Raw genomic sequence first — 25,741 nt, 5'->3', positions numbered from 1 at the left:
ACCATTTAACAGTGGATGGCTTCAGTAGTGACAACTCTTAATTTTCTGGGAAATGACGAAAATGCTTTCACAGCACGCTACTGAAGATCTACACCCTGACAGCCCCAGGTGAAGGAGCAACTGTAAATATGGAGAAAGAAGTATGGAAATTGGCAGTTCCATACTTTGAAACAGGAAATGTTTTAGATCAAAAAAAAATTTTGGACTTTTACATATAGAAAAAATAAAAATAGAATATTTTACAAGGGGGAAAAAAAGAATGTGGTCATTAAGTAGAAAGAATAGTGGTAATAAAAACAAGCACTTAAATACCTAAGCCTGCCAACTAGCAAAGACCAAAATAATTTTGTGCTGTGGAAGCTGTGAGATTAAAGTGATTTTTTTTTTTTTGCAGTCTTCCTAGAAGGAAATTTGGATTGCCTTTTGGACATAGTTTATTGTAAGAAATCATTAATGAAATCTAAGGTCATCTTTAAAAAATCTGACAACAGGGATGTGGTCAAATAAATTGGTAGATAAACTCTTTATGTAGTGAGTAAAAATTATGGCATTTAAAAAGAATTGTGTTTGATGAAATGAGACAACTGAATGAAAAACATTAAAGCCACATTCGACTTTTTAGTAAAAATAGTGTGTCAAGCTGGAGAGATGGCTCAATGGTTAAGAGCACTGGCTACTCTTCTAGAGAACTTGTCTTCAATTCCCAGCACCCACATTATAGCTCACAACCATCTATAACTCCAGTCCAGGGGATCTGATGCCCTCTTCTGGCTCCATGGTCTCTAGGCACACAAATAGTGCCAACAAATACATACAGAGAAAACACCCATACAAATAAAGCAAAATCATAGGGTATAGACCGGTAACAAGAAAAAAGGGCTGGCAAGATGGTTCAGTGAGTAAAAGTACCTGATGTAAAAGCTTCTTGACATCAGTTCAATCCCTGGATCCCACTGTGTAACTAACTGATCCCTGAAAGTTGTCCTCTGACCACCATGCTTATGGTGCACAGTACACTTATACAAACATAGAGAAGTGGGGGAGAAGCAGAAAATGAAAAAATACTAAAGCATTACTCCAGTGTTAATCGATGCTCTCAAGGTTCAAATAGTAATTTCATGTATGTATATGTGTGTGTGTGTGTGTGTGTGTGTGTGTGTGTGTGTATGTATGTATATATATATATATATATATATATATATAATTTATCAGAAAGTAAAAGTATGATTTACATGAGTGTTTGAGTGTTTGGCTAGCCTTGTCAAACTATACAAGTAAGTAGCTGCCATAAAAAGACAGACATTTAAAAACAACCAAGTTTATTTAGATTTGGGGCTCTGGGTGGTTTTGTCTCTACTACCTGACTTCCTCCTGCCGCGACTTCTGGACCTTGATGAGCTCCTGCTCCTGCTCCTGTTCCTGCTTCTGCTGCTGCTCCTGCTCCGACTCCTGCTCCTGTTCCTACTCCGACTCTGGCTCCTGCTCTGACTCCGGCTCCTGCTCCTGTTCCTGCTCTGACTCCGGCTCCGGCTCCTGCTCCTGCTCCTGCTATGGCTCCGGCTCCGACTACGGCGGCTCCTCCTGCTCTGGCTCCAGGGCCCTGGACTGTGATCTCTTCTTCTCCCTCTACTCGGTGAACTGCGCCTCTCACGATTCCTAGTCATGTGTTTGTGAGATTTCTTCCCCCTGTGATTACTACTGCTCTTCCTGTCAGATTCACCATTTCTTTTGTAGGAGAGGTCTGGACTAGGGCTCCTTCTTCTTCTTGACCTGCCATGGTATTCATCATAGTGGCTGGTCCTTTCTCTCCTCTCTAAATTCTTACTGAAGGAAGAGCTAGTCCAGTCTGGAGATAGGTAGATGTCTCTATTAGCTTCCCTAAATTCATTGTTGGGATTTCTGAACACGTGAAGAAAGTTGCAGTGTTTTCCTCTTGGACACTGCTGTACTTCAAATAAGCCTGTGAGAGCAAGTAAAGAGGCAGTGATTATCACTGTGCATTCATTCTTTTTCTGAAGTTAGAAGATAGACTTTTCTGAAAGCATAAGCTACTCAGAAGGCCTAACACTGGTGTGGGGGGAAGGGGGCTCCTGCAATGTTCTTTACATATTAAGAATAACATATTAAGAGTAATGTAATACCCAGGCACAGTGCCACACTATGTAGCTTAGGCTACATAGTGAGTTTAAGGGCAGCTTGGATATGTGAGATCTTGTCTCTAAAACACACACTCAAAGAGAAAAAAATAAAGGAAATTTTTGTGACTGAAAGTAAAGTAATATGATGAGACAGCTTTTGATCTGTGTGATCAAGTACTGGTATAGAGAATTTACCAAGAGCTTCTATAATTGAATAGTAAGAACATGTAACATGATTAAAAATGGGCAACTATCTAAAGAGAGATGTCTCCAAAGAAGATACACCAGAAATCAATAAGGACAAAAAAAGTTACTTATTAGTCACTGAGGAAGATATTAAAACTCTTTATACTTTGTTGTTTTTAATTAAATAACTAAATAAAACTCTTGGTTTGGAGTCTTCATAGTTATGCTCAAGCATATCACTGCTAGGAACTAGCAAAACTAACAGCCTATCAAGAGAACACACAGCCATCATGTTCATCTCTCCAACCCGAAAACAGGCTGGAATGGTTATTCTCACTTTCCTAAACAAGGAATCCTACCTTGCTTATATTTTTTGTTTGTTTCTGTTTGGTTTTTCGACACAGAGTTTCTCTGTGTAGCCCTGGCTGTTCTGGAACGCAATCTGTAGAAAAGTCTGGCCTCAAACTTACAGAGATCCACCTGCCTCTGCCTTCCAAGAGCTGGGATTAAAGGTATGTGCCACCACCGGCTGGCTTTTTTTATGTATTTTTAAAACTTTTTAGTGTTTATTTATCTTATGTATTTGTGTTTTGCCTGCATGTATGTATGTGCACCATGTACTTGCCTGGAGCCCATGGAGGTCAGAAGAAGGTATCAGATCCCCATTTCTCTAGCCCCCCTTTTTAAATATAATTTCTAAGTTATTTAATCAATTAGTTTATTTACTTCAAGAACAGATCTCACTATATAGTCCAAGTAGGCCCTTGAACTCACAATCCTCCTGCCTTGGTCCTTCCACAAGTTTTGGAGCCAAAGGTGGCACCTGAGAAGGAAGAGCAGAGAAACACAAGAAGGCAGAAGCACACCCCTGAGCTTTGTGTCTCTTCACCCAGGGAACTTCCATACTGGTTTGGCTAAGCGGTTTTAGAAATCAGAAAATGATAAGACTTCAAAGCAGCCAGTTACTGTCTGTGGTGCTGAATCACTTCCTGGTTTGGCTGCTACTCTCAGATGAATCAGTGTCACTGCGAGCACCCAATGTACACGTTAACTGAGCTACTCCTACTAATGGTCTCAAAGGCACAAGAAGATGACTATCATGGGGAATGTGTGTGGTATTGATAGTGGAAGATTACTCGGGGTTCAGGACCGAAACAACAGCTCAAGTGAGGAAAGCCAATGAATGGATAGAAAGCACCTTTGAAACTGCACCATGGATAATGCGGGTATCTTTAGTTTAGACACTGCATTGTCACACACAGAACCCAGGACTGAGGGTCTGAAGACTGAAATTCAAGTCACAATTCTGTCACCAATATATTGTGACCTCAGTCATTTCATCCATATCGCGACCCACAGGCCTGTTACAGCTCTAAACTGTGGTGTCCTTTACATAATCACTCTGCTCATCTGTAGTATGAGACAAAAGCTGTGCTTCATCCCTTTAAAATATTGTTTCCTTCCTATGAAAACTCCTTTGTATAGTGCAGCAGTGGGGAAGGGGTGCCACTACTTTGGTTTTTACCACAAATTGCCATTTTCCACCGGGTCACTGGGCAGAATTCACACTGAAGCTGGCGTCCTGCATACCATCTTCCATTAAAAAGAGAAAAGGCTGCTTGACAGTCTTCTTCCCTTGGAAGCAAAAATCAAAGGGTATGCTTTATAGGAATTCTCTTAAGCACAGCAAGCCTACACTGATTTAGCTCTCTTGTGCATTTACTGGAGGGTTTGTGTATTGCCTAGGTAGTCCTCAGAGCATTCAGGTTCCCACGGCCTAGTTTATTCAACAACCTTTGTCATTAACACTCTGAAAGGTTTTGTTGCATGGAAAGTGGCTAGACTTAAAGCTGCTGCTTCTTCTTCTTCTTCTTCTTTTTTTTTTTTTTTTTTTGAGACAGGGTTTCTCTGTGTAGCCCTGGCTGTCCTGGACTCACTTTGGAGACCAGGTTAGCCTCAAACTCACAGTGATCCACCTGCCTCTGCCTTCCTGAGTGCTGGATTAAAAGCATGCGTCACTGTGCTTGGCTGAGTCAAAGCTTCTTAATCTGCAAGACTTGACAATTAAATCTGCAGGCAGGTTTCCCCTTGTTAGAACCCATGCTTTCTCAGCTAGGACTGCTATTCTTATTACAATGGCTAATTGAAGTCATTAGCCTTGGCACTTCTTAAAGAAAGTCAATACATGCAGGAATAATACAGGAACTATATTGCTAGCTGGTCAAATGCACACTATTTGGAGCTTTAACTCCTTGAACCTTAGACCAATATTTTCTGCTCTCTATTCTAATTAGCCCTATTCAATTTTTATTTTAGTTATGAAAATTATATTATATTGTATATTTATACACAATATATAACCATATAATAGAAGAATCAAAACTTTATAAGTATATAAAAATGAAATAAAAGTATATTATTTTCAAATCTTGCACAATTGTGAACTCTTCATATTGATATTTTGAAAAGTACCATGCATAGGAAAGCTACATACTCAGTGGCATCAAAGCAATACCGTAACTATGCTGAAACACAAAGATGAGTATATGTTCATAATACTTACGATTGGTACTGAATATACACATTGCCCCTCAGATGTGGTTCCAAGTTGCAGCTGACCTAAGGAACAAAGAAAGCTGTCACACACAAAAGTTTTCAGGAGAGGCAAACCATCAAATGCATTTTGTCCAGGCAAACAGGCCCTCAAAGAGTCCAAGATAGACCAGCACATTTGCAAAATAGGTCCAACATTTGCAGACCTCAACTGCCTGATCTCTATTGATCTTTGTCTGCTGTGTTTTAAGCCCAGTTAAATATAAAATGTTTCATAGATATATAAAAACAGTGTATGTACGTATGTATAGACTTTCACAGACACATGTACACATAGTCATACATACACTATGTGCCAGAAAATATATCATACACATAAATATATACTAACCAAAATGGTATATAAGAAATTATAAAGCTGGGTGGAGGTGGCACATGCCTTTACTCCCAGCACTCAGGAGGCAGAGGCAGGCAGATTGCTGTGAGTTCGAGGCCAGCCTGGTCTACAGAGTGAGTCCAGGACAGCCAAGGCTATACAGAGAAACAAAAAAAAAAAAAAAAATCTGTCTCAAAAAACAAAAAAAAAAAGGAAATTATACATATGTATACTGATTCAAGTGTGTCTGGATATACAGCCAACTGTGGGCCACAAGTTGACATTTATGAATGTGACCAAACATAAAATCACAAACTTAATTAAAACATTATGAGGGGTTTCTTTTTCCAATTTTTTTGCTGTTTTTGGTTTTTCTTTCTTTTTTTTAAACTTGATTATAGTTCTCAGGTATGAACTCTGTAGATGGCATATCACAATGTCAAAAGTTTAGACATACCTGTTGGTATTGCTTTGTACTTTTAAAATTCTTAAACTAATTTTTTTCTGAGACAGGGTCTCTCTATATAATCCTGGCTGTCCTTAAACTACTATATAGACTAGGCTAGCCTTGAACTCAGACTCACTTGCCACTGCCTCCCAAGTAATAGAATTAAAGGAAAGCACCACCATGCCTGACTCTAGAATTTTTATATAATTGTATTATTCATTCTTTTTCAAGGGAGCTGGAGAAAAAGCTCAAGGGTTACAAGAACCTCTGCTCTTCCAAAGGAACTGGGTTCAATTCCCAGCACCCATATGGCAGCACACAAGTGTCTATAACTCCAGTTCCATGGGCTCTGACACCCTTATAACAATGCAGATAAAATTTTTAAAACGTTAATACAAGCTTAATGACTGACTCACCTACTAAAGACTAGACATATCAAATCATCACATTTATGTATCTGCTCATGACTATCCACAATACTTCCAGTCTCCCATTCAAAGTCATCTTTCTAGGTGTTAAGGCCCTCTTCTTGTCTGCATACCCAGAAGCAGCATGCTGATTCACAGGGTTCCACTTCATTAGGCACTGCACAAGCTGCTCTCAGAAGTAGCTTTACTACTACATTTCTTCTACTTGATCTTGATATTAATAGAATTTAGGTGGTATAGGCCTATAATCCCAGCGCTCGGGAGGCAGAGGCAGGCAGATTGCTGAGTTCAAGGCCAGCCTGGTCTAAAGAGTGAGTCCCAGGACAGCCAGAGCTACACAGAGAAATCCTGTCTCAAAAACCAAAAAAAAAAAAAAAAATATATATATATATATATATATCATTTATACCATGTAGGTGTGAATATATGTTGTTCCTACTGTAAGTAGGGTTAAACAATTGATCATTGCCTTCAAAAATGACAATCTGTATGGCACAGAAAAAATCCTTAAATATTCCTACTAGTTTAGCATCTATCTTCAAAACGAAGCTATTCTGTTTTGCTTCAGGGTGTTATTAGAACATCTAAAGGGGGGCAGGGCCCTACTCAAGTAATGCTATCTTTAGAAGGAAGACTAAAGGGCCTCAGGAGTCCATGTCAACTATGCCTAGGGACCTTAAAAATCATTTAATCCAGTCAGGATTGGTGGCTCATGTCTAAAATCCTGCTAATAGGGAAGCTGAGGCAAGAGGACTACTACAAAGTTCCCTTCCAGCCTGAGGTGCATAGTGAGACTCTGTCTCAAAATACAAAGTGCTGCTGCACTTTTGCCCAGCATGTACAAGGCCCTAGGTTCAATCCCAGAACCATGTAGTGACAATAATTTAGTCCCATGGTTCCCACAGACCTACTAATTTTCCATAATGAATTTTGTGTTCTGATCATTTCTGTACCACAAATTAACTGAACAGCCTTTCATTTTATAATTGCCAAAGTGACTAAAATGAGCCTTATCATCCTATTTGCTTTCTAGAAAAAAATATGTGGTGAGTGGGTGCAGCCCACAACTTCCACTAACTGCCCTGAAAGCCCCATTCCTACCCCTGTGCTGGGGAGTGAGCTGTGTACATGCTAGGAAAGCATTCCACGACTGAGCTGCCAATGTCAAGTTCCAAAAACACCATTGCCACATCACAGAAGCAGCAGGATCCTGAGGCTGAACGCCAGTGTCACTTGAGATAAGGAAGAGGCACGGAGAGGTAGACATCAGAAGAGCAAACCATGCTGCCTCCTTGGCTGGTGCTGGCTTCCATCTGGAACAATGCAGACATGAGCAGATCGTACACTTCCACTTCAGTGGTTATCCTTTGCTCTGAGTAGTGGTAAGAGACAAAGGCACATTCCACAGAAATAAAGTTTAGAAGAAAAATTTAATTTGTTTTACATTGATTTGTATGTGTGTACCATGCTCATGTCACAGTGTGCATGTGCAGGACTGAGGAAAGTTTGCAACTGTCAGTTCTTTCCCTCCACCATGTTGGTCCTGCAGCTTGAATTCAGGTTGTCAGGCTTAGATGGCAGGTCCTTTGCTCACTGAGTCATCTTGCCATCCCAAGAGGAAAACAAAATTATACTTCTTTTTTTCATTAAAATTTTATTGATTGATTGATTGACTGGTTTTTGTTGTTTTTTTGTTTTTTTTTTTTTTAGGCAGGGTTTATTTATTCATTGGTTGGTTGGTTGGTTGGTTGTTTTGAGGCAGGGCTTCTCTGTGTTGCTCTGGTTGTCCTGGAACTCACTGTGTATGCCAAGCTGGCATTGAACTCCGAGATCCGCCTGCCTCTGACTCCTGAGTGCTGGCACCAAAGCTGCGTACCAGCACTACTGGCTTTAATTTTTAAATGTTATTTTTAAAAAGCTTACTCCCCTCCCCATTTAATCCTCTTTTTAGTTTCTCCTTTATCTCTTTAGAACACTATGTTCTGTTTCCCCTTCTTTGGAAAACAAATTTTAAAGTATATATTTTAAATCTGGAAAGCAGATTGTAATCTTGGATTTCTTGAATATCCATGGCACTGGGTTATTCCAACTTTGTATTTCCACTTCTGACAGCAAGAAAAAAACCTACAGCTTTAGTCCTACTTTTTTCCAAAATAAGAGTATTTCCCTAATCCTCATATAATAAAGCCTTTCAGGTTCAGATATGATCAAATCACAGACAAGATGAGTGCCTATATGTTGGCATTCACCCAATGAGTCCTTGGAACAGCAGGAGCCACTTCTCACCTTACTTGGTGAGTGAAATTGCATAACAGTATAATAATCATGGCTCTGGGCAAAGCACTGAAAGAGGTAAGGAAAGGACCCATGTTCATCAGACAGTAGCTAAGTAAAGGCTTGAATGGCTAGGAAAAGCAGGCCTGATAATGAACTGCTACAAAGAGTGTAGCACAAAGGCATCAGATAATAGTCTTTTCAACCCAGGCCCTAGCATTCAGAAAACATGCTAATGCATGCTTATGATTTCCTGTGGTACCAAATGGCATTGCCCAGAGTGGGGAGTGGAAAGGAAGAGAATCGAGCGATGTTTACCAAGTGCTAGCATGCTCAGCCCCAGGCCAGGCCGATGCTGGAACATGAATGACTACCCAAGTGAAGAGCCTGAGCCCTAGCTCTGCCTGTATGCTCTATTTCAGGAGAAGGTGTGTCAGGCCCCTTCCCAGCCTGAGCGCACCTTAAACTGAATCACTTTTCCCACGCTCTTGAACTCAGGCAGGACATCATGATAGAAGTCTAGGAACTGCTGGTAGGTCTCTTCTTCACTGTACTCCAAGCTTGAGTCAGGGTCATAGTCATCCCTTCTGCACTGCTCCATTCCAAACGTTGTAAACATACTCTTAATCAGTAAGGTGGGACTTGATGTGGGGAAGTTGTGTTTACGTGAACACCTGCAGAAGAAAGAAAAGCAAAGTCATTTGTCCAATAACTCACATATTAAAAGCTTATCATAAACCCCAGGATCAAGACTCAGGTAACATGGATGTTTAGACTTAACGGGATGATAATAAACACTGCTTAGATGCCCAGTTACAGGACATAAGAACTGTCCTAAAATTGACTGGTTTCTCAAAGAGATAATAAGTTTTGAAATGGTTTCCAAGGTCATACGCCACTCAGGAGCCTTTGAATACATTCAGAAAGATTTCTCCATGTTGAACCATTGGGAAAAGGAAGGCCCAATCATGTGACAGATTAAAGTGACAGGACTAAGATGCTGCATGTGAGACTCAAAAACGTGAGAAATAGCTATATACCGTGACTTTTACATAAGTACTTAGGGAATACAGTAACCTAGAGCACTATGATGGCACAGTGGGCACTGGCTACAGAGGCCTGATGATCTAGATTTAGCCCCTGGATCTCCAGATGCCCCACTCCCTCTCCTAAAAACACATAATCATAACAGTAATAACAATAGTAACAATAATAATAATCATACAATTTTTAAGTTGGGTGTAGCAGTGGACACTTTTAATGCCAACACTGAAGAAGCAGAGGTTAGGTGGATCATTGTGAGTTCCAGGCCTGCCTGACCTACCTTAGCAAGTTTTAGGCCAGCCAGTGTTACAGAGTTAGACATTATCTCAAAAATAGACAGACAGACAGAATTTTAAGGTTCTATTTAAAATATTTTTTCCACTCTGATCCTTAACAACCCAGTAGGGCCAATGGTACTAGTACTTTCTCACTTTGCAAAGTGTGATGGTTAGCATTAATTGTCATCTTAACGGAGTCTAGAATCACCCGAGACAGAGTTTTAATGAGGGATTGTCTAGACTAAGGCTATCCTCTGGGGACCTCTGTGAGGGATTAATTGCCCTGGTACTTTAATTGGTATGGGAAAACCCACCTTAATTATGGGTGGGGACTATTCCCTGGGCAGGAAACCTGAGGATCCTGAGTACATACAACCGTTAAAGGCTAGGCTCACAATCAAAATACAATGGTAGCCTGTTATTCTTCCTCTGAGTGCTGCCAGGCCTCCTCATCCAGGGGACATGGTCAAATATGGGGTACCAGAGTTCGTGTGAACGTCAGTCCCCACTCTCCTCTCAACTGTGGACAATGTCCTCTCCATTGGCTATACCTGGGTAGTTTATTGCACGTATCGTCCTTGGCTGGTGTCATAGTTTGAGCAGGAACCCTGGGCCCAGATCTGCATATAAAGGAGGAGGAGGTCCCCCTCAGTCACAGTCATAGGGGAGGGAAGTAAGGGGAAAATGGGAGGGAGGGAGGAATGGGAGGATACAAGGGATGGGATAACTATTGAGATGTAATATGAATAAATTAATAAAATATATTAAAAAATAAATAAATAAAATGGTAAGGCCACACTGAGCACACGCACACATGTATTCAATACCTGCTCTTGACTATGACAGTAATGTGACCAGCTGCTTCTAGCTCCTCCCACCTTGGATTCCCCACAGTGATGGACTGTAAACCTAGAACTATGAGCCAAGTAAATCCTTTCTCACTTAAATTGCTGGATATTTTACCACAGCAACAAGAAAAGAATCCAAAACACAAAGGCAACTGGAACCTAAAGAAGCACAGCTTCCCATGTCATGTGACTGACAAGAATCGGACCCTAGAGGTCCAGGTGAATCATGTGGTCATTATAAAAGATAATAAATATAACTTAATTTTTATTCAATTAAGGTACCTAATAACTGTGAAAAACAATTTCTTTTCATAGTTTAAAATGGACCAAGGTTAAGCTGACTATGCTATCCCAGAGTAATTTTTTACAAGAAAATCATATATATGATTTCACTTTCTTATTTACTCCTTTCTCCTGAAGTGCAGTGGTGGGAAAGATGACACAGTTCAAAGTCCTAAATAAAATTTTCCTGGTTAGGGTTCTAATGGAAAATCAGTAAGACAAACTTTTTAAGGGAAAGAAAAAACTGAGGAAGAAAGTTAATAAGTAGGGAGCACTGCAGGGAAAAAAGAGATTCAATGGCCCTGGTCTGGACAATGGCCATCCTGCCTACATAGTGAAGTCAAGGCCACCCAGGACTAGAGTGAGAACCTGTCACAAAACAACAAAGTTGTAATTAAGGTGTCTCTGTAGCCAAGTACCCAATTAGTGCTGCTCTCAACCTTAGTCAGAGAAACAACTTCTTGTTATGGTCAGTAGTTAATTACTGGCCAAAGTACAGAGAATAAGTGCCAGTTGAATGCTCAGCTCTAAACTGCTCCAAAGCCCAGAGAATACCACAGAAAGAGTAGAAAAATATAAGAGCTAAGAGAATTCAATGTTGTGAAACACTGTTTCCTGGACACAATACGGCCACTGAATTCATGAACTCAAAGCAACTATGGTTACCTTTGCAAGATGTGGTGGTTTGAATGAGAATAGATCCATAAGCTCATGTATTTGACTGTCTAGTCCCTAGTTGGTAGACTGTTTAGGGAAGGATTAGGAGGTGTGACCTTTTGGAGGAGGTATGTCACTGAGGATGGGCTTTGAGCCCTCTCCCAACTCCCTCCAGCCTCTGAACAGGTGTAAAGCTCTCAGCTACTGCTCCAGTACCACATCTGTCTGCTTCCCACCATGACAATAATGGACTAAACCCTCTGAAACTGTAAACGCCCCAATTAAAGGCTTTCTTTCGTAGGAGTTGCCTTGGTCATGGTGTCTCTTCACAGCACTTGAACGGTAACTAAGACATAAGACCTGCATACAATCAAGCCCATCAACACCCAAGCATGGATAGAGGAGTATTAAGGCCTTGGCCATGGCAGTTAACAGCTGCTGGGGATGGAGACTTCAGGGATGTTACCACCAGAAGTTGCCAAATGATCCAGTAAATAACCTCACAGCGCTGCACATACAAGCAACACTAATTAAACTCAGTGGGTTATTTAAAACAGAAAAGACATTAAAATAGGAGGAAGATATATTGGGATATATTCAGAGGGAGTGAGAGAAGGATAAGAGAGTAAAGAAGGTGAATATAATCAAAATACATTATAGATGTATGAAACTGTCAAATAAAAAAACTATAACCAAAAAGTTTAACAAAAGCAAGCATCCAAAGAAATGCTTAGGTTAAAGAAGTGTTTCTCTGCCTGGCATGGTGTTTACATGCCTATAATCCTAATTACTCAGAAGACAGGAAGATGACAAGTTCGAGTTTAGCCTAGATTATAGAGTAAGACCTCATTTAGAGAGAGAGAGAAAGACAGAAACAGAGAGAACACAAACAAGCAATGGATGTGTTTCTCTGGCATCTGACCAACCTTAACACAGATGACCCAGCTGTGTTATTTGGAGTAAGTGAGCCAGCCTCTCCACAAAAGGGAAACAGAATAGTGTAGTTGTCTGAAAAGACAGCTTTGGCTTTCATAGCCACCAAGTCCACACAATGTTATGCCACAGCTTATTAATTGAACAGTGAAAATAGCCAAGTTGTTCTTACGCTTTGATATTTCTGATAGTAAAGTCTCGTATGTCTATGACAATGATAAGTAATTTGACTACTATCTGTGTGTTTTTGTTTTTGAATGACTGATGAAGTCTGAGAACCTAACAGGCCACTCTCTTTTTGACAAGGAAGAAGTATTCATAAAATTATTTAGTACAACTATCCTTCTTTCATACCCAACAGGAGAATCCTAAATCTGGTTTCCTTAGCTCTTAAATTTCAAGGAAGTGTTAGATACACATCATAAATAAGAGCAGCTGGAAACCCTCAAAGGTGGCTTTTTCAACTACCCATAAGATGTGAACTAAAACTGGGGCTCATTTAGCTCTGGAAGATTATCTGTCCTGCATCTCTCTTTGGTGGGAGGTGTTTTATACAGATCATTCAGAGGACCACTAATAGGAGTCTGTTATCTCCTTTCACCATGTAGATCCAGGGATCAAATTCAGGTCACCAGGCTTTGCAGCAGGTACCTTTCCCCACTGAGCCATCTATCTTACTGGCTCTTAAGCAGATCATGTTTCATTATTTCTTCTTGAGATTAAATTTTCTTCAGAAAAATGTTTCTAAAGGTACCACAGGGAAGGTAGTCTCCTTTACTCAGTGCCCCAGTTCCTTGAAAAGAGCCTTTCATTTCTTACGAGCTTCTGAGTCCTTTCACAGATATCCCGGTCATCCACAATTCCAGCCATCAAATCCATAAGGAGTTACATATTATACATCAGTCCCGGGCATGAGAGATACCTGAAAGTACCTCAAACTGGGTTATCCGAGTCGCTGCAATTCTGATTTACTCAATTAAAAGTGAGAAATGATTTTTTTTCCTTTTTACATGAGTCCATTATGAATCCAGAGTTGAAACTAGTATTCTTTTTTTAAATTTTGATTTTGTTTTGGTTTTGAGATAGGGTTTCTCTGTGTAGCCTTGACTGTCCTGGACTCACTCAGTAGACCAGGCTGGCCTTGAACTCACAGACATCCAGCCTGCCTCTGCCTCCCTGAGTGCTGGGATTACAGGCATATGTGACCACATCCAGCTTACTATTCTCTTATAAGTTTTAAAAAGATTTTATTAACTATGTATACTTGTGTGTGTGGTCAGGCATGAATGAGCACAGGTGCCTGCAGATGTCAGAGAACAGTGTAAGAGCCCCTAGAGCTTGAGCTGCCTGACACGGAGAGGCTGGGATCTGAACTGAGGTCCTCGGGAAAAGTAGCACATGCTCTTAACTGCCAAGCCATCTACCCAACCTAAACTATTCTTGAAAAATAAAAATAAGCTGGGCATGGTGGCATACAACTGAAATTTCAACACTTGGGAGGTGCTGGCAGGAGGATCAGTAGTCCAAAGCTAGCCTGGGCTCCATGAGACTGTCTCAAGAAACCAAATGGTTACTGGGTGTGGTAGCACACACTTTTAGTCTCAGCATTGAGGAGGAAACAGAGGAAGATGGATATCTATGAGTTCAAGCCCGCTATACAGTAAAACCTAGAAAGAAAGAAAGAGAGAGAGAGAGAGAGAGAGATTTAGATACCTTCTCACCCACAGAATGGGTAAACAGTAACTAAACTATGCTGTTACATGCTGTTCTTGTGGTTGTGTACAGTTTACCCTTGTTCATTCAAATGCTAATTTCTCTATCCCACTATCTGGTTTCAGTCCTGACATTGCAGTGTGATGTTTATTCTAAATATGCATGTTTTCTAAGTTTGTGTAAATGCCACCATTTGTTTTCTGTATTGCCAATAAAAGCCAACTAGTCAATGCTGAGCAATACAGAGAATAGGGTGGGACATCCTGATCCAGTAAGCGGAGGAGAAAGAACAGGAAGGAAAAGAAGAATCCATGAGGAAAGGACCTGGAAACACGATGAGAAATTAACTGGACCTCAGATATGAGTAAAAAGCATATATAATGTGGGAAATCTGAATGGAAGGAAGTTATATTAGCTTGGAGATTTAGGATGGAGTGATTATTGTACAGCATTGTGCTCTAGGCTAATTTAATATATCCTAGTCTCTCTGTGCGGTTATTTGGGTATGCAGCTGGTTAAGAAGTAACTGCTGATTTACTAAAATGATAAATCAATAATAAATATTAATAATCTTTCAATACTAAGCTTCAGATAGATTTGCTTAGGAAGTATTTGCTTACTTTGACTTATACAAAGTCATACTACAAAACCATCATTGCCTGGCTATAGTAGGTTTCAAATATTTGCCAAATGATTGCATATATCAGTATTATATTTCTATATATCTTACTTTTAAAAGAGAAGTTGGAGAGGAGAAAATATGGATATATCATAAAATGGCAACAGTAACAACAAAAATAAAGAACAATGAAACTGATAAAAATTCATGAGCCATGTACCCAGCCCTGTGTTCTCCATGTTCTCCTCAATCTCAAAAGTCTCCTAAAAAATGTGGGATTATGTTTCATCTTTATTTAATACGACAAAATGTAAATATCATTTAAGATGAAGAAATTAAGATGTAGAGAGTTTAAGTAAACTTTTCCACTGGCCACAAAACCCAAGGGGTCTATTCCCAAGTCTGAACATACTGACAGCAGTGAATTGAGAGCCCATCCCTCTACTTGTTACAATACAAAACATTTCATACATGTCCCTATGTCCATGCCAAATTGGAGAAGACTACTTAGAGTACAATTTACCCTTGAAAAGATATTTCTGGAAGCCTGGCATGGTGGCATACACCTGTAATCCCAGCACTCAGGAGGCAGAGGCAGGTGGATCTCTGTGAGTTCTCAAGACTAAGACAGCCAAGGCTATTTATTACACAGAGAAACCCTGTCTCAAAAAAAACAAAAATAAAAAGATATTTCTGGCTATTCTAATTTCCAACATGTAATTACCTCATCCAAGTTGTCTTCCTGGGACTCAAGCGAGCATGGAAGAAACCAAGAACCAGTCTTCCTTAAGTCTTACAGGGCGTACAAACCACACTTAAGGGTAACACCTGCCCAGTAGTAGATGGCCAACACAAAACAAACTGAATGGTACTTTAGAAGGTTGTTTGTTTTTTGGTCTCACAATACTTTAGTCACTTTTTTAAGCTTACAAGTCTTTTGCTTATATATCACCGTTTCTGAGTTTGTGTTTTTTAGGGATTTCTGTGTGTGAGAATGTGTCTCTGCATCTGTGTTTCTATTGTTTATTTTGTCCTATTCGTGTTTGTTTTTATTTTAGCTTTTTTTAGAAGCCTGTTTGTTTTCTAATGAGAAAGAGAAAGAAAGGGTATGGATTCTGGTGGGTGGGAAGGGCCTAGGAGTTTGGGGAGGGGAAACCATGATCAGATTATATGAAAAGAATCTATTTCCAATTTTTAAGAAAGGTATTCCTAAGGCCCAGGAATGCAAAGGATCCTTTCAGTTAAGCCCATTAAGTGAGCAGGGCAAGGGAGCACCACATACCTGATAGCAAACATTTCAGACTGAAGCCTATGCCTCTTCCAAACCCCGACACTTTCCATCATTTCATTCTCACACAAAGCAAATTCCATTACCTATCTCCAAATCTGCAAGCTCCCGTTTTACTGTAGAATGGACAATTGGCTCGATCTTTCTCCAGTACTCTCATATCCGTGGGCGGTTCTGGGTTCTGCCAGGTGCCACCATTTTCCAACTGTTAAAAATAACCATGACTTTACTGGTGATGTCAAAGCCCATGAAAGACTGTTTCTCCAAATAGTCAAATATTTTAATCAGAACAAAAGAACAGTTTCATATATAGACATGCATAGTTAAATTAGGTTATATAGTTATATAAGGAAACAAGAGCTTATAGGCAATTGTTCAGAAACATGAGCTGTATTTCTCTCTTGGCTCCAAGTCATTTTCCTTGACTGGGCGGTCACTTAATGTTATCAGATGCAGTCACAAAGGTCTTCTTTCTATCCATCTATTCTGAAAATGATCCGTGGATGATGAGAGCCACCAGAAAGAAGTATAATTTACTCTGAGTCAAGGTGGGTCAACCAGCCATTTGGGGCCAATAGTATATGCTGTCACTTACATACATTTAAAGGACTTGATACAAGCACACAGTGCATGGGGTGATTCAATGCCACTATCATCTTCTGTTGTTATTTAACTGAAGGGTTACAAAGGTGATTCTAGTTACGCAAAAGTAATCAAAACCAACTACCACAAAAGTCATATTATTGAAACTATTGTTTCTAATGAAATATCAATTGATCTCAAAATCTTTTTAAGACAAGGATCTCTCTATGCAACCCAGGCTGGCCTCAAACTTGTGGTCATTCTCCTGCTTCAGTCTCCCAAGGACAGGATGACTGAAATGTGCTACTTCTAGCTATTTCAAAGTCTTAATGAAAAGTTTTGGAAATACCTCATTTTCAGCCTGATCCAGCATCTTCTGCACAGCTTCCTATAAGTGGTGCAAACACAGGACTAATGAAAACCAGGATGTCAGGTAAGTCATGTCATGTTTCTCTAGTTCTGAATCTCATATATGACAACACACACATGAATATACAAAAGGCTTCTGATTCTGATTTTCTTCCTAAGCATATATCTTCTAAAAAAAAAGCTTTCAAAAGATATATAGCTTAGAATTTTTATTCAAATACAAAATTTGAATAGAGCACATTGCAAATATTTAAGTCATAACAGCTTCAGTAACATACTTGTACATAAAGATGATGTTCTAGTTTTTGAGATACTAGTGAGTTCTTTTTTTTTTAAGTTAGGTTAAACACCACAAATATTTAACAGAAGAAAAAACATGACACAATTAGTAGTTGGAAGGTTTAGGAGAAATTTAAACCTCAGTAACACACAGAAGTCCAACAAGATAACAATAAATCTTTAACTAGTTGGTTTTAAATACCTACAAAGTTAGGTTCCTTAACACCTCAAAGCCATACATATGACTGTGTTTAGCTGCTTGGTAAGTCAGCCTGGTCCTGGCAACTTAAAAGCCATATAGCAGCCAGGCGTGGTGGCACACACGCCTGTAATCTTAGCACTCACAAGGCAGAGGCAAGCAGATCTCTGTGAGTTTGAGGCCAGCCTGGACTAGAAAGAGAGTTCCAGAACAGCCAGAGCTGTTACAGAGAAACCTTGTCTTGGAGGGAGAAAAAAAAAAAAAAGCTTTTGTCGCTTAGTGTGGTGAAAACCGGTTTAGATTTGGTTTTGGTTTAAGAGTTGGACATCAAACTGAAGGTTTTACTTTTACCACTAAGCCCCCAAACTGAACTGTTGATCTCTTCCATATACTTACCCCCATCACCCAAATGAAATATCCTCAGTAACTGCTGCTGCCATCTTCCCATTTATTTAAAACAAAACAACTCCCCCCCGCCACCAAACACCTATAAACATGACCTCAGTTCCTTTTCCTTCTTCCTCCCATACAGTTTTCCAGCTGTAGTCCTGTTAACTGTGTTGCTTATCTGTTTGAAGGTCTGCCGTCATCCAAACCAACATTATCACCTACATTGTGACTGGGTCATCCGATTTCCTCTCTGGCCCTTATTCTTTGTAGAAAAATTAAGATGATCTGTTGGAGATAACATTACTAATAGGATGAAGTCATTCCTTGTTTAAAAATTCTCATTACATTATGGTAAATAAAAAGCAAACTCCGTTAAATCTGAGGCTTGTGATCCTCCTGCCTCCACCTCCTTCAGCAAATCCTACCAGTGTGCACCACCACAACCTGGGCTCACAGACCGAAGTGGCAAGCACAGGGCCTGCATGGGTCCGCCCCAGGGTCTGTGTATGTTCTTGTTGGACTCCTAACAGTGAGACCATGTATATCTGACTCTTTTTGCCTGCTCTTGAGACTCCTTTCCTATTTAGTTGCCTTGTCCAGCCTCGATATAAAAGCTTTTGTCTTGTCTTATTGTATCTTATTTTATCCTATGTGGCTGTCATCTCTTAGAGGCTTGATTTTTTTTTTTCTGAAGAGGAAGTGGAGGGAGAGTAGATCTGGGGGAGGGGAGGTGGGGTAGCTGGGGGAGGTGATGAAGGGGAAACTGGTCAGGATGTATTATACGAGAGACAAAGCTATTTTCATGTATGCTTTACCCCTTCTCATCCTCCCTACTTTCTCCCATGCTCTCGCCCCAGTCTCCTATTGTCTCTCAGTGTCAGGTGCCATCAATCTCCTTCCTCCTAATATCTCTATACTTTGGTGCTAATTATCTCAAACATTTTCCTCCTCAGAGATCTCCTTGGCCAGGTAATCCAAATAAGCATCCTGATCCCCATTATTCTATCACACCACTCTTCTTTATTTCTTTTTGGAGCCTAACATCTTATTGTCTGATATGTTTTGCCAAGTTAACCTCTGAGCCACTCATCCAGAAAAGTCACTCAGGGGGAGCTGAGACTGCGTGCTTTTCATTGCTTTGTCTCTGCCCACCAATGAAACACATATCTCATATTCTTTTATATATGCTTAGGATGGATTTCATTTTACTCACTTCATCTTAACCAGACTCCCTTTAAAACAAGCTTTTAGAAGAAGCCTTAGCTTTTACATGATCACTGAAAGTTGAAGAATATTCTACTGTTAAAATAAGAATTGATTCATCTCTGTAAGTATGACAATCCAGAAAATTTTTGTCCCCTAACATGCACATCTGGATACTGCCTCATCTGGAAGGCAGTACTCAAACAAGGGGTGCCAAAACTCTGCATTGGAACTGCTACCCCCTGAGACACAGAGCTGATGGTGGAGACTGCTGCCACCTTTCCATGACTAGAATGCCAACACATTCATCTGTCCTCATCATGAGTAACTATGGAATGTCATGCCATTCAAATTTAGTGATGCTTAAAAAAAAAAAAAGAATTGTCTTCATGAATCAGTCAAGGCAAGATGAGCTATGCATGTTATATTTGAAATATATACACTGTTGAGGACCCACAGCAAAACAAATGCAATCTTTCAAAAAGAATCCCAGAGAATGTACACGAGATATGTATATACATTACAAATTTTCTTCTTTTAAGCAATGGTTGGGATTTTTAAGGAAAGGTTTTAATATAGATTTAAGCATAAGCATTAAGATACAGGGGGAGAAACACGTAAGAAAAGGACAAGAGCATATGTCCTAGATTGGGCACAGTTTTCTCAAAGAGAAGGTCTCCTAGAATTTCTTAAATTTGCTCTGTCATTTGCTGACAACAAAGTTAGAAAGGACACCAGGATTCAATAACAAAACTATTTCTTAATTGCTTAATGCTATTAAGTTGCTTATCAATTAAGTTTGGGAACTACTCACGATGCTATTCTACTGTGAAGAACCCAACAAATACAACAGAACCATAGAAAAGTAACACTTGCTACAGAATGGTACAGAGTGTAAAGCAAGGCCAGCTGCCCGGTTTACAGAAATATTTTAGTAGAACACAAGACACGCCCATTCATATGCATACCATCTATGTCTGCTTTAGGGTACACTGGCAGAGCTGGATGTCCACAGAAGCCATACAGCCATCACAGTCTAAAATATTATCTTCCCCTTAAGGAATATTATAAAAGGTACGGTAGGTAGCTTGGACAAAGGTATCTGCCATTGCAAGACCCAAAGAAGAGAACCATACGGAAACTAGTGTAGTGTATTTCTAACAAAAACACTCCTTCCAAATGAACAGAGCATGAGCGAAAAATAAAACACAAGCCCGGCCATGCCCACTGCTGACTCCACAAACCCTTTACATGCACACGTGCACACTAGGAAGATACGCAGGGCTCTATCCTCCTATGACAGAAGTCACCTCTCTTTCTCTCTTCTCCTGTTGTCTCTGCTCCTCTTCCTCTCGCTCTTTTCTCTGCTGTTCTTCCCATTCTGCCTTTAACTTTCTCTTTAAAGGAAAAAGAGAAGGTAACTTTTTTTTTTTACTCTCTTAAAAACATACAGCCTACACAGTAAATATTTGAAAAATTTTAGAAACATTGATCATTGGAACAAGAGAATATCAGAAATGTTTTAATGTTAACATATGTGGCTGTCTTTTTCTTTCAATAATGCTGGGGAAAGAACCCAAGGCCTTGTACATGCCTGGCAAGAGCTCTGTAACTGAGCTATATTCCCAACCCCAAGGAAAAAAAAAAACACTTTTAAAAAGAGATTTCATTTGTGTGTGAGTAGCCCTGTGAATATATATATATACACACATATATATGTATAAAGATATAAATGCAGAAACCAAAAAAGAGTGTGGAATCCCTCTAACTCATTTGTGGGTGCTGGGAACAGAACCCAAGTCCTCTGGAAGAACAGTAAGTACTCTTAACCACTGAGCCATCTCTTTAGCCCCCTAACAAACAATTCTTGTTTTATCATCATCATTGTCAGCATTAACATTTATTTTACTTGATGTGTACCGGAGTTTTGCCTGCATGTATGTGTTTGTATCATATGTATCCCTAGTGCCCTGAAGGCCAGAAGAGGGCATTGGATCCCCTGGAACCACAGTAACTGATGGTTGTGAGCCACCATGAGGGTACTGGAAATCAAATTCAAGTCGTTTTGAAAAGCAGCCAGTGCTCTTAACCTTTCTGCAATCATCTGTCCTGACAAGCAGTTCTTACTGAGATTTCCTTCAGTTAAGTTCTTAAGCCAGTGAACTATTTAATACTCTACCTCTAGTTCTTCCCTCCGTTTTCGAGCTGCCTCTTCTTTTTTCTTCTTTGCCCTGAATTCTTCTTGTGCCTTCTCTTCCCTCAGTAACCATTCTTGATGTAATCTTTGCCTGGTAATAATATATGATAGTCAGTAAAAACAAATGGGAATTAATCTAGAGCATATGAAAGACAGGGACCCAAAACACCACATGAAAATCTAGCCAGGTGTGGTGGCGCATGCCTTTAATCCCAGCACTCAGGAGACAGAGGCAGGTGGATCACTGTGAGTTCGAGGCCAGCCTAGTCTACAAAGTGAGTCCCGGACAGCCAAGGCTACACAGAGAAACCCTGCCTCAAAAAACTAAAAAACAACAAAAAGAATATCTAAAGATATTTTCTATAAAGCAATGAAGATTTGAGTATGTCTTTTGGAAAAACAACTATCTTGCTGGGCAGAAGTAAGTTACAATTACTCTTAGCTCTCATAAGCATTTGTGGCTCTGACACCTTCTCTTTCTGTAAAAAAGTTAACAGTAATTTTCATCTCACGCCAACATTTCAAAGCAACATGTGTGTAATTTTCCACATTCACATAGCATTATTCTCCCTCTATATTTATTCTTTTCCCACTGACATCACTACTTCCACCACATCCTCTTCTTTTGGTTTTTCGAGACAGGGTCCCTGTGTAGCCCTGGCTGTCCTGGAACTCATTCTGTAGACCAGGCTGGCCTGGAACTCAGCAATTCACTGCCTTTGCCTCCCAACTGCTAGGATTAAAGGCGTATGCCACACTGGTTGAATGTACATTTACTAATCTATTTCTATAACTTCATCTTTTCTTGAAACTTTAATTTTATTTATATATGAATGGATGTTCGCCAGCACATAGACATGGGTCATGTGCACACCTGGTGGGCAGAAGACGCCAAAAGAGGGATGAAATGGGAGTTACAGATGATTGTGAGTCCCCTTGTGGATGCTGGGAAACAAACCTGGATCATTTGAAATAGCAAAGTAAGTGTTCTGATTCAGTGAGCCTTCTTTCCAGCTCCCTTACAATATTTGTCTTAAAGACATGCTCACAACTCACAGCCTAACTTTTCCCAGCAGTTTCAATGTCTGAAGGCAAATCACGGGAATCCCGACTCTATGGAATAGAAACTCCAAGGTTATGCAAAAAGATATGTTTTTTTTTTAATCTGTAATCATAAAACTGACTTTTAAAATGCATAGACTATCCAGGTGGTATATGCCAACGATCCTAGCAATTGGAAAGCTGAGACAGGAGTGCAAGTTCTAGGCTAATTTGAGTTTGCAAAGCAAGACCCTAGCCCAAAATCAACATACAAAGAACAATAACTCCCCCACCCAGAGGTAATGTTACCTTAAATCCATTAAGTCTCAGACATCCAATAGTACAAGCTTCTCATCTAAAATCGGCATTGTCAATTTGACTAGAGTTGGAATCACCTAAGAAACACTGCTCTGGGCATGTCTAGTGAGGGAGCTTCCAGGCGTATTAACCAAGGAGGGTGGACTCACCGTAAATGAACCCATCTTGTGGCCTGGGGTTCCTAGGTAAATAACAAGGGAAAGAGGAAGCTGAGCACCCTCTCCCTGACTAAAGACACAATTGCTGCTTCACATCCCTGCCATCATAGCAAGAGCAGTCCTTGTCAGCATACCTTCCCCACTCTGCTGAACTACAGAGGGCTATAAATTATGAATAAAGAATTGTGCTACATCCAAACAATATATACTATAGTATCATTAGAATTAGGTCTTTACGTCAACAATAATGTGTGTGTGTGTATGTGTGTGTGTGTTTACTGAATAGCAAAAGCAATTAAAAAAATACTTCCACTAAAACAACAACAAAATAGGTATGATAGCACATGCCAACAATTCAGCATTTGGTAGGCTAAGTCAGGAAAATCTTGAGTTGGGAGATCAGCTTGGACTTGTCAAAAAAGAAAAGATAGAAAGAAAAAGAAGGGGGTAAAAGTTCTAATTTTAGCCTGTCAGCTAGAGATTTAGTAAGAGGTTATTTTCCAAGACCCATTTTCAAGATTATATTCAAAAGGTATTTACTAGTTGGTAAAGACGGATAAGATTACAATACAATAACAGTTTACTTTTAGGGTTTCAGTTAGTACTGACCTCTCTTCCTCCAACAGCCTTTCTTCTTCTAATAGTTTTTCTTCACTAATGGCATCCTCCTCCTCCTCTTTCTGTGACAATTCTGTAGAAATTCAAATGTTTTATTAAATTATGTCTCACAATCCTTGGTCAATAGTTATTCATGAAAAATATATGAACCCTTCATCTTTACAAGTATGGTAAAAACCTAAAATTAAAGAGGTAATGGTGTAAGCCTTTGATCTTGGCACTCAGGAGGCAGAATAAAATGGATCATTGAATTTAAGACCAGCTTGGTCTACAAAGTAAATTCCAGGACAGTCAGGGCTATAGACCCTATCTCAAAAAACAAAAACAAAAACAAAAAAACTTTAAAAAGAATTAGTTGTAAGCCACCACACGGGTTCGGGAAATGGAACCTGCATCCTCTGGAAGACTAGCCACTATTCTTTTTTAAATTTTTATTTTGGTAGCCAGGTGTGGTGGTGCATGCCCTGGCTGTCCTGGACTCACTTTGTAGACCAGGCTGGCCTCGAACTCACAAGATCCACCTGCCTCTGCCTCCTGAGTGCTGGGATTAAAAGTGGGAGCCAGCACGCCACTGGCTCAGCCAGTGCTCTTAACCATTCCTCTAGCCTCACATTACTAGTTTGTTAAATCAATGGTTCCCTAATGATACTCGTGGCACAGATGTGCGAAGGACTCAGAAAAAAGCCGAAAGGGAGGAGGAAGAAGGGAAGGAGGGAGAGGATAAGAGAGCCAGCGAATATTTAACAATTTGGAGAATTTATATAAAGCAGTCACAAATATTTGTGCCCTATATTTTTCAACTTTGTGTACATTGGAATATTTTCAAAATAAAAACATGGCAAAATGGTTTTATTGGAAGAAAACTATATCTTCTATTCAATTGGTGTTTTTTTGGGGGGAGGGAGTTCGAGACAGGGTCTCTCTGGGTAGCCCTGGCTGTCTTGGACTCACTCTGTAGACCAGGCTAGCCTTGAACACACAGCAATCCACCAGCCTCTGCCTCTTGAGTGCTGGGATTAAAGGCGTGCACCACCATGCCTGGCTCAATTAGTGTTCCTTTGTTTGCTTGTTTTACTGTTTTTTTTTTTTTTTCAGGACAGAGTTTCTGTATAGCACTGGTCTCACTTTGTAGATCAGGCTGGCCTCCAACACAAGAGACCCGCCTGCTTCTGACCCCCTGAACGCTGGGAGTCCTGCACCATCTTGCCCAGCTTCTATTCAAAATGTAAATTTGAAGAGGTAAGAAAAGCAGTGACAGTAGACATGTGGGCAGAGACAAATGAAGTGAACTTAAAAAATTTTATCCGATCAACTTCAGGCTTAAAAGGAAGAGGATTTCTGTCATCAATAACCACAGTTTACTGTTATTCTTCTTTTCATCCTTGATGTCTCTCCTGGACTAGTTCTCAAGCGCTGTTAAGCACAATCTCCGTGGTATGGCTGGCAGCCATCTTAACCTGGTCCTGCTGTGATTTCAACACTCTTGCCTACATTTACAATAGTGAATCATTTTACAAATGTCTGTTATTGTAAATATACACCATTTATAAATCTAACACATAAATATGGGGGTCTTTCATGGGGAAGCCAAATGGCACGATGGCTCGAGTGTGGGCAGGAAATAGAGGGAGCAGCTGCACGGGCTGGGGATGTAGCTCAGTTGGTAGACTGCTCTAGCTAGCATGCATGAAATCATCAAAAGCAACCTGGCATGGATGGCAGGCAGCCTCGCCTCCTGTCACCCCAACGCTGTGAAAAGGGAGGCAGAGGATCAGAAGTTCAAAGAGTCACCCTTGGCTACATAGGGGAATTTAAAGGCAGCCTCTTTGAGGCCATATTGGGCGTGGGGGAGCGCAGCAGAGGGAGCACTTTCATACTACCTGCATCTCGCAATCGCGCGAGCTCCTGTCGCCGTTTCCTCCGTTTCTCCTTCCTCAGGAGAGCCTTATACTTCTTATAGCTGGAAGATTGAAAAGCACACACACACATACAGCGTGAAGGCCAAACTCGGAGGCTCTGCACCCCCAGCGTCCCGGCCTACCAAAAACAGCGCTTGGAAGCAGAAGGCACGAGCCGGCTTCCCGCGCTGAAATCCGGCCTCTCAGCACTCCCCCTCCTCCCATGCCCGACATCAGGGGGTCCTCCAACCCTCCACATCTGCTCCCTTCCTGCTTCCCTGAACCCGGGACAGCCAAGAATTCTGGTCAGCTCACGATCTCCTGCTGCGTTTATACCTCAGTTTCACGGGAAACTCAGTAGGCCCCGGCGCCGCCATGTTGCCGCCGTCTCCTCTCCCACAGCAGGAACTGAGCGGAAGCAGCC

The 25,741-nt window shown here is 40.4% G+C and overlaps 1 protein-coding gene across 1 annotated transcript; it reads right to left on the bottom strand.

Annotated features, from left to right (window-relative positions):
• Positions 1-1,255: 1,255 nt before the first annotated feature.
• On the bottom strand, positions 1,256-25,741 carry Zrsr2 (zinc finger CCCH-type, RNA binding motif and serine/arginine rich 2). The gene is made up of 11 exons (XM_051142335.1): positions 25,654-25,741; positions 25,300-25,379; positions 23,411-23,492; positions 21,267-21,375; positions 20,398-20,484; positions 16,997-17,035; positions 16,152-16,270; positions 8,864-9,077; positions 4,888-4,943; positions 3,850-3,959; positions 1,256-1,960 (listed from the first exon to the last, which is right to left on the bottom strand). Exons 1-11 carry the CDS (start codon positions 25,692-25,694, stop codon positions 1,320-1,322), a joined length of 1,578 nt encoding a protein of 525 aa, XP_050998292.1. The 5' UTR covers positions 25,695-25,741; the 3' UTR covers positions 1,256-1,319.

Source organism: Acomys russatus, chromosome X (genome assembly GCF_903995435.1).
Source record: "Acomys russatus chromosome X, mAcoRus1.1, whole genome shotgun sequence".
NCBI classification, from domain to species: domain Eukaryota; kingdom Metazoa; phylum Chordata; class Mammalia; order Rodentia; family Muridae; genus Acomys; species Acomys russatus.
The sequence above is the reverse complement of the archived record's forward strand: the minus strand, read 5'-3'. Positions and strand labels throughout refer to the sequence as shown.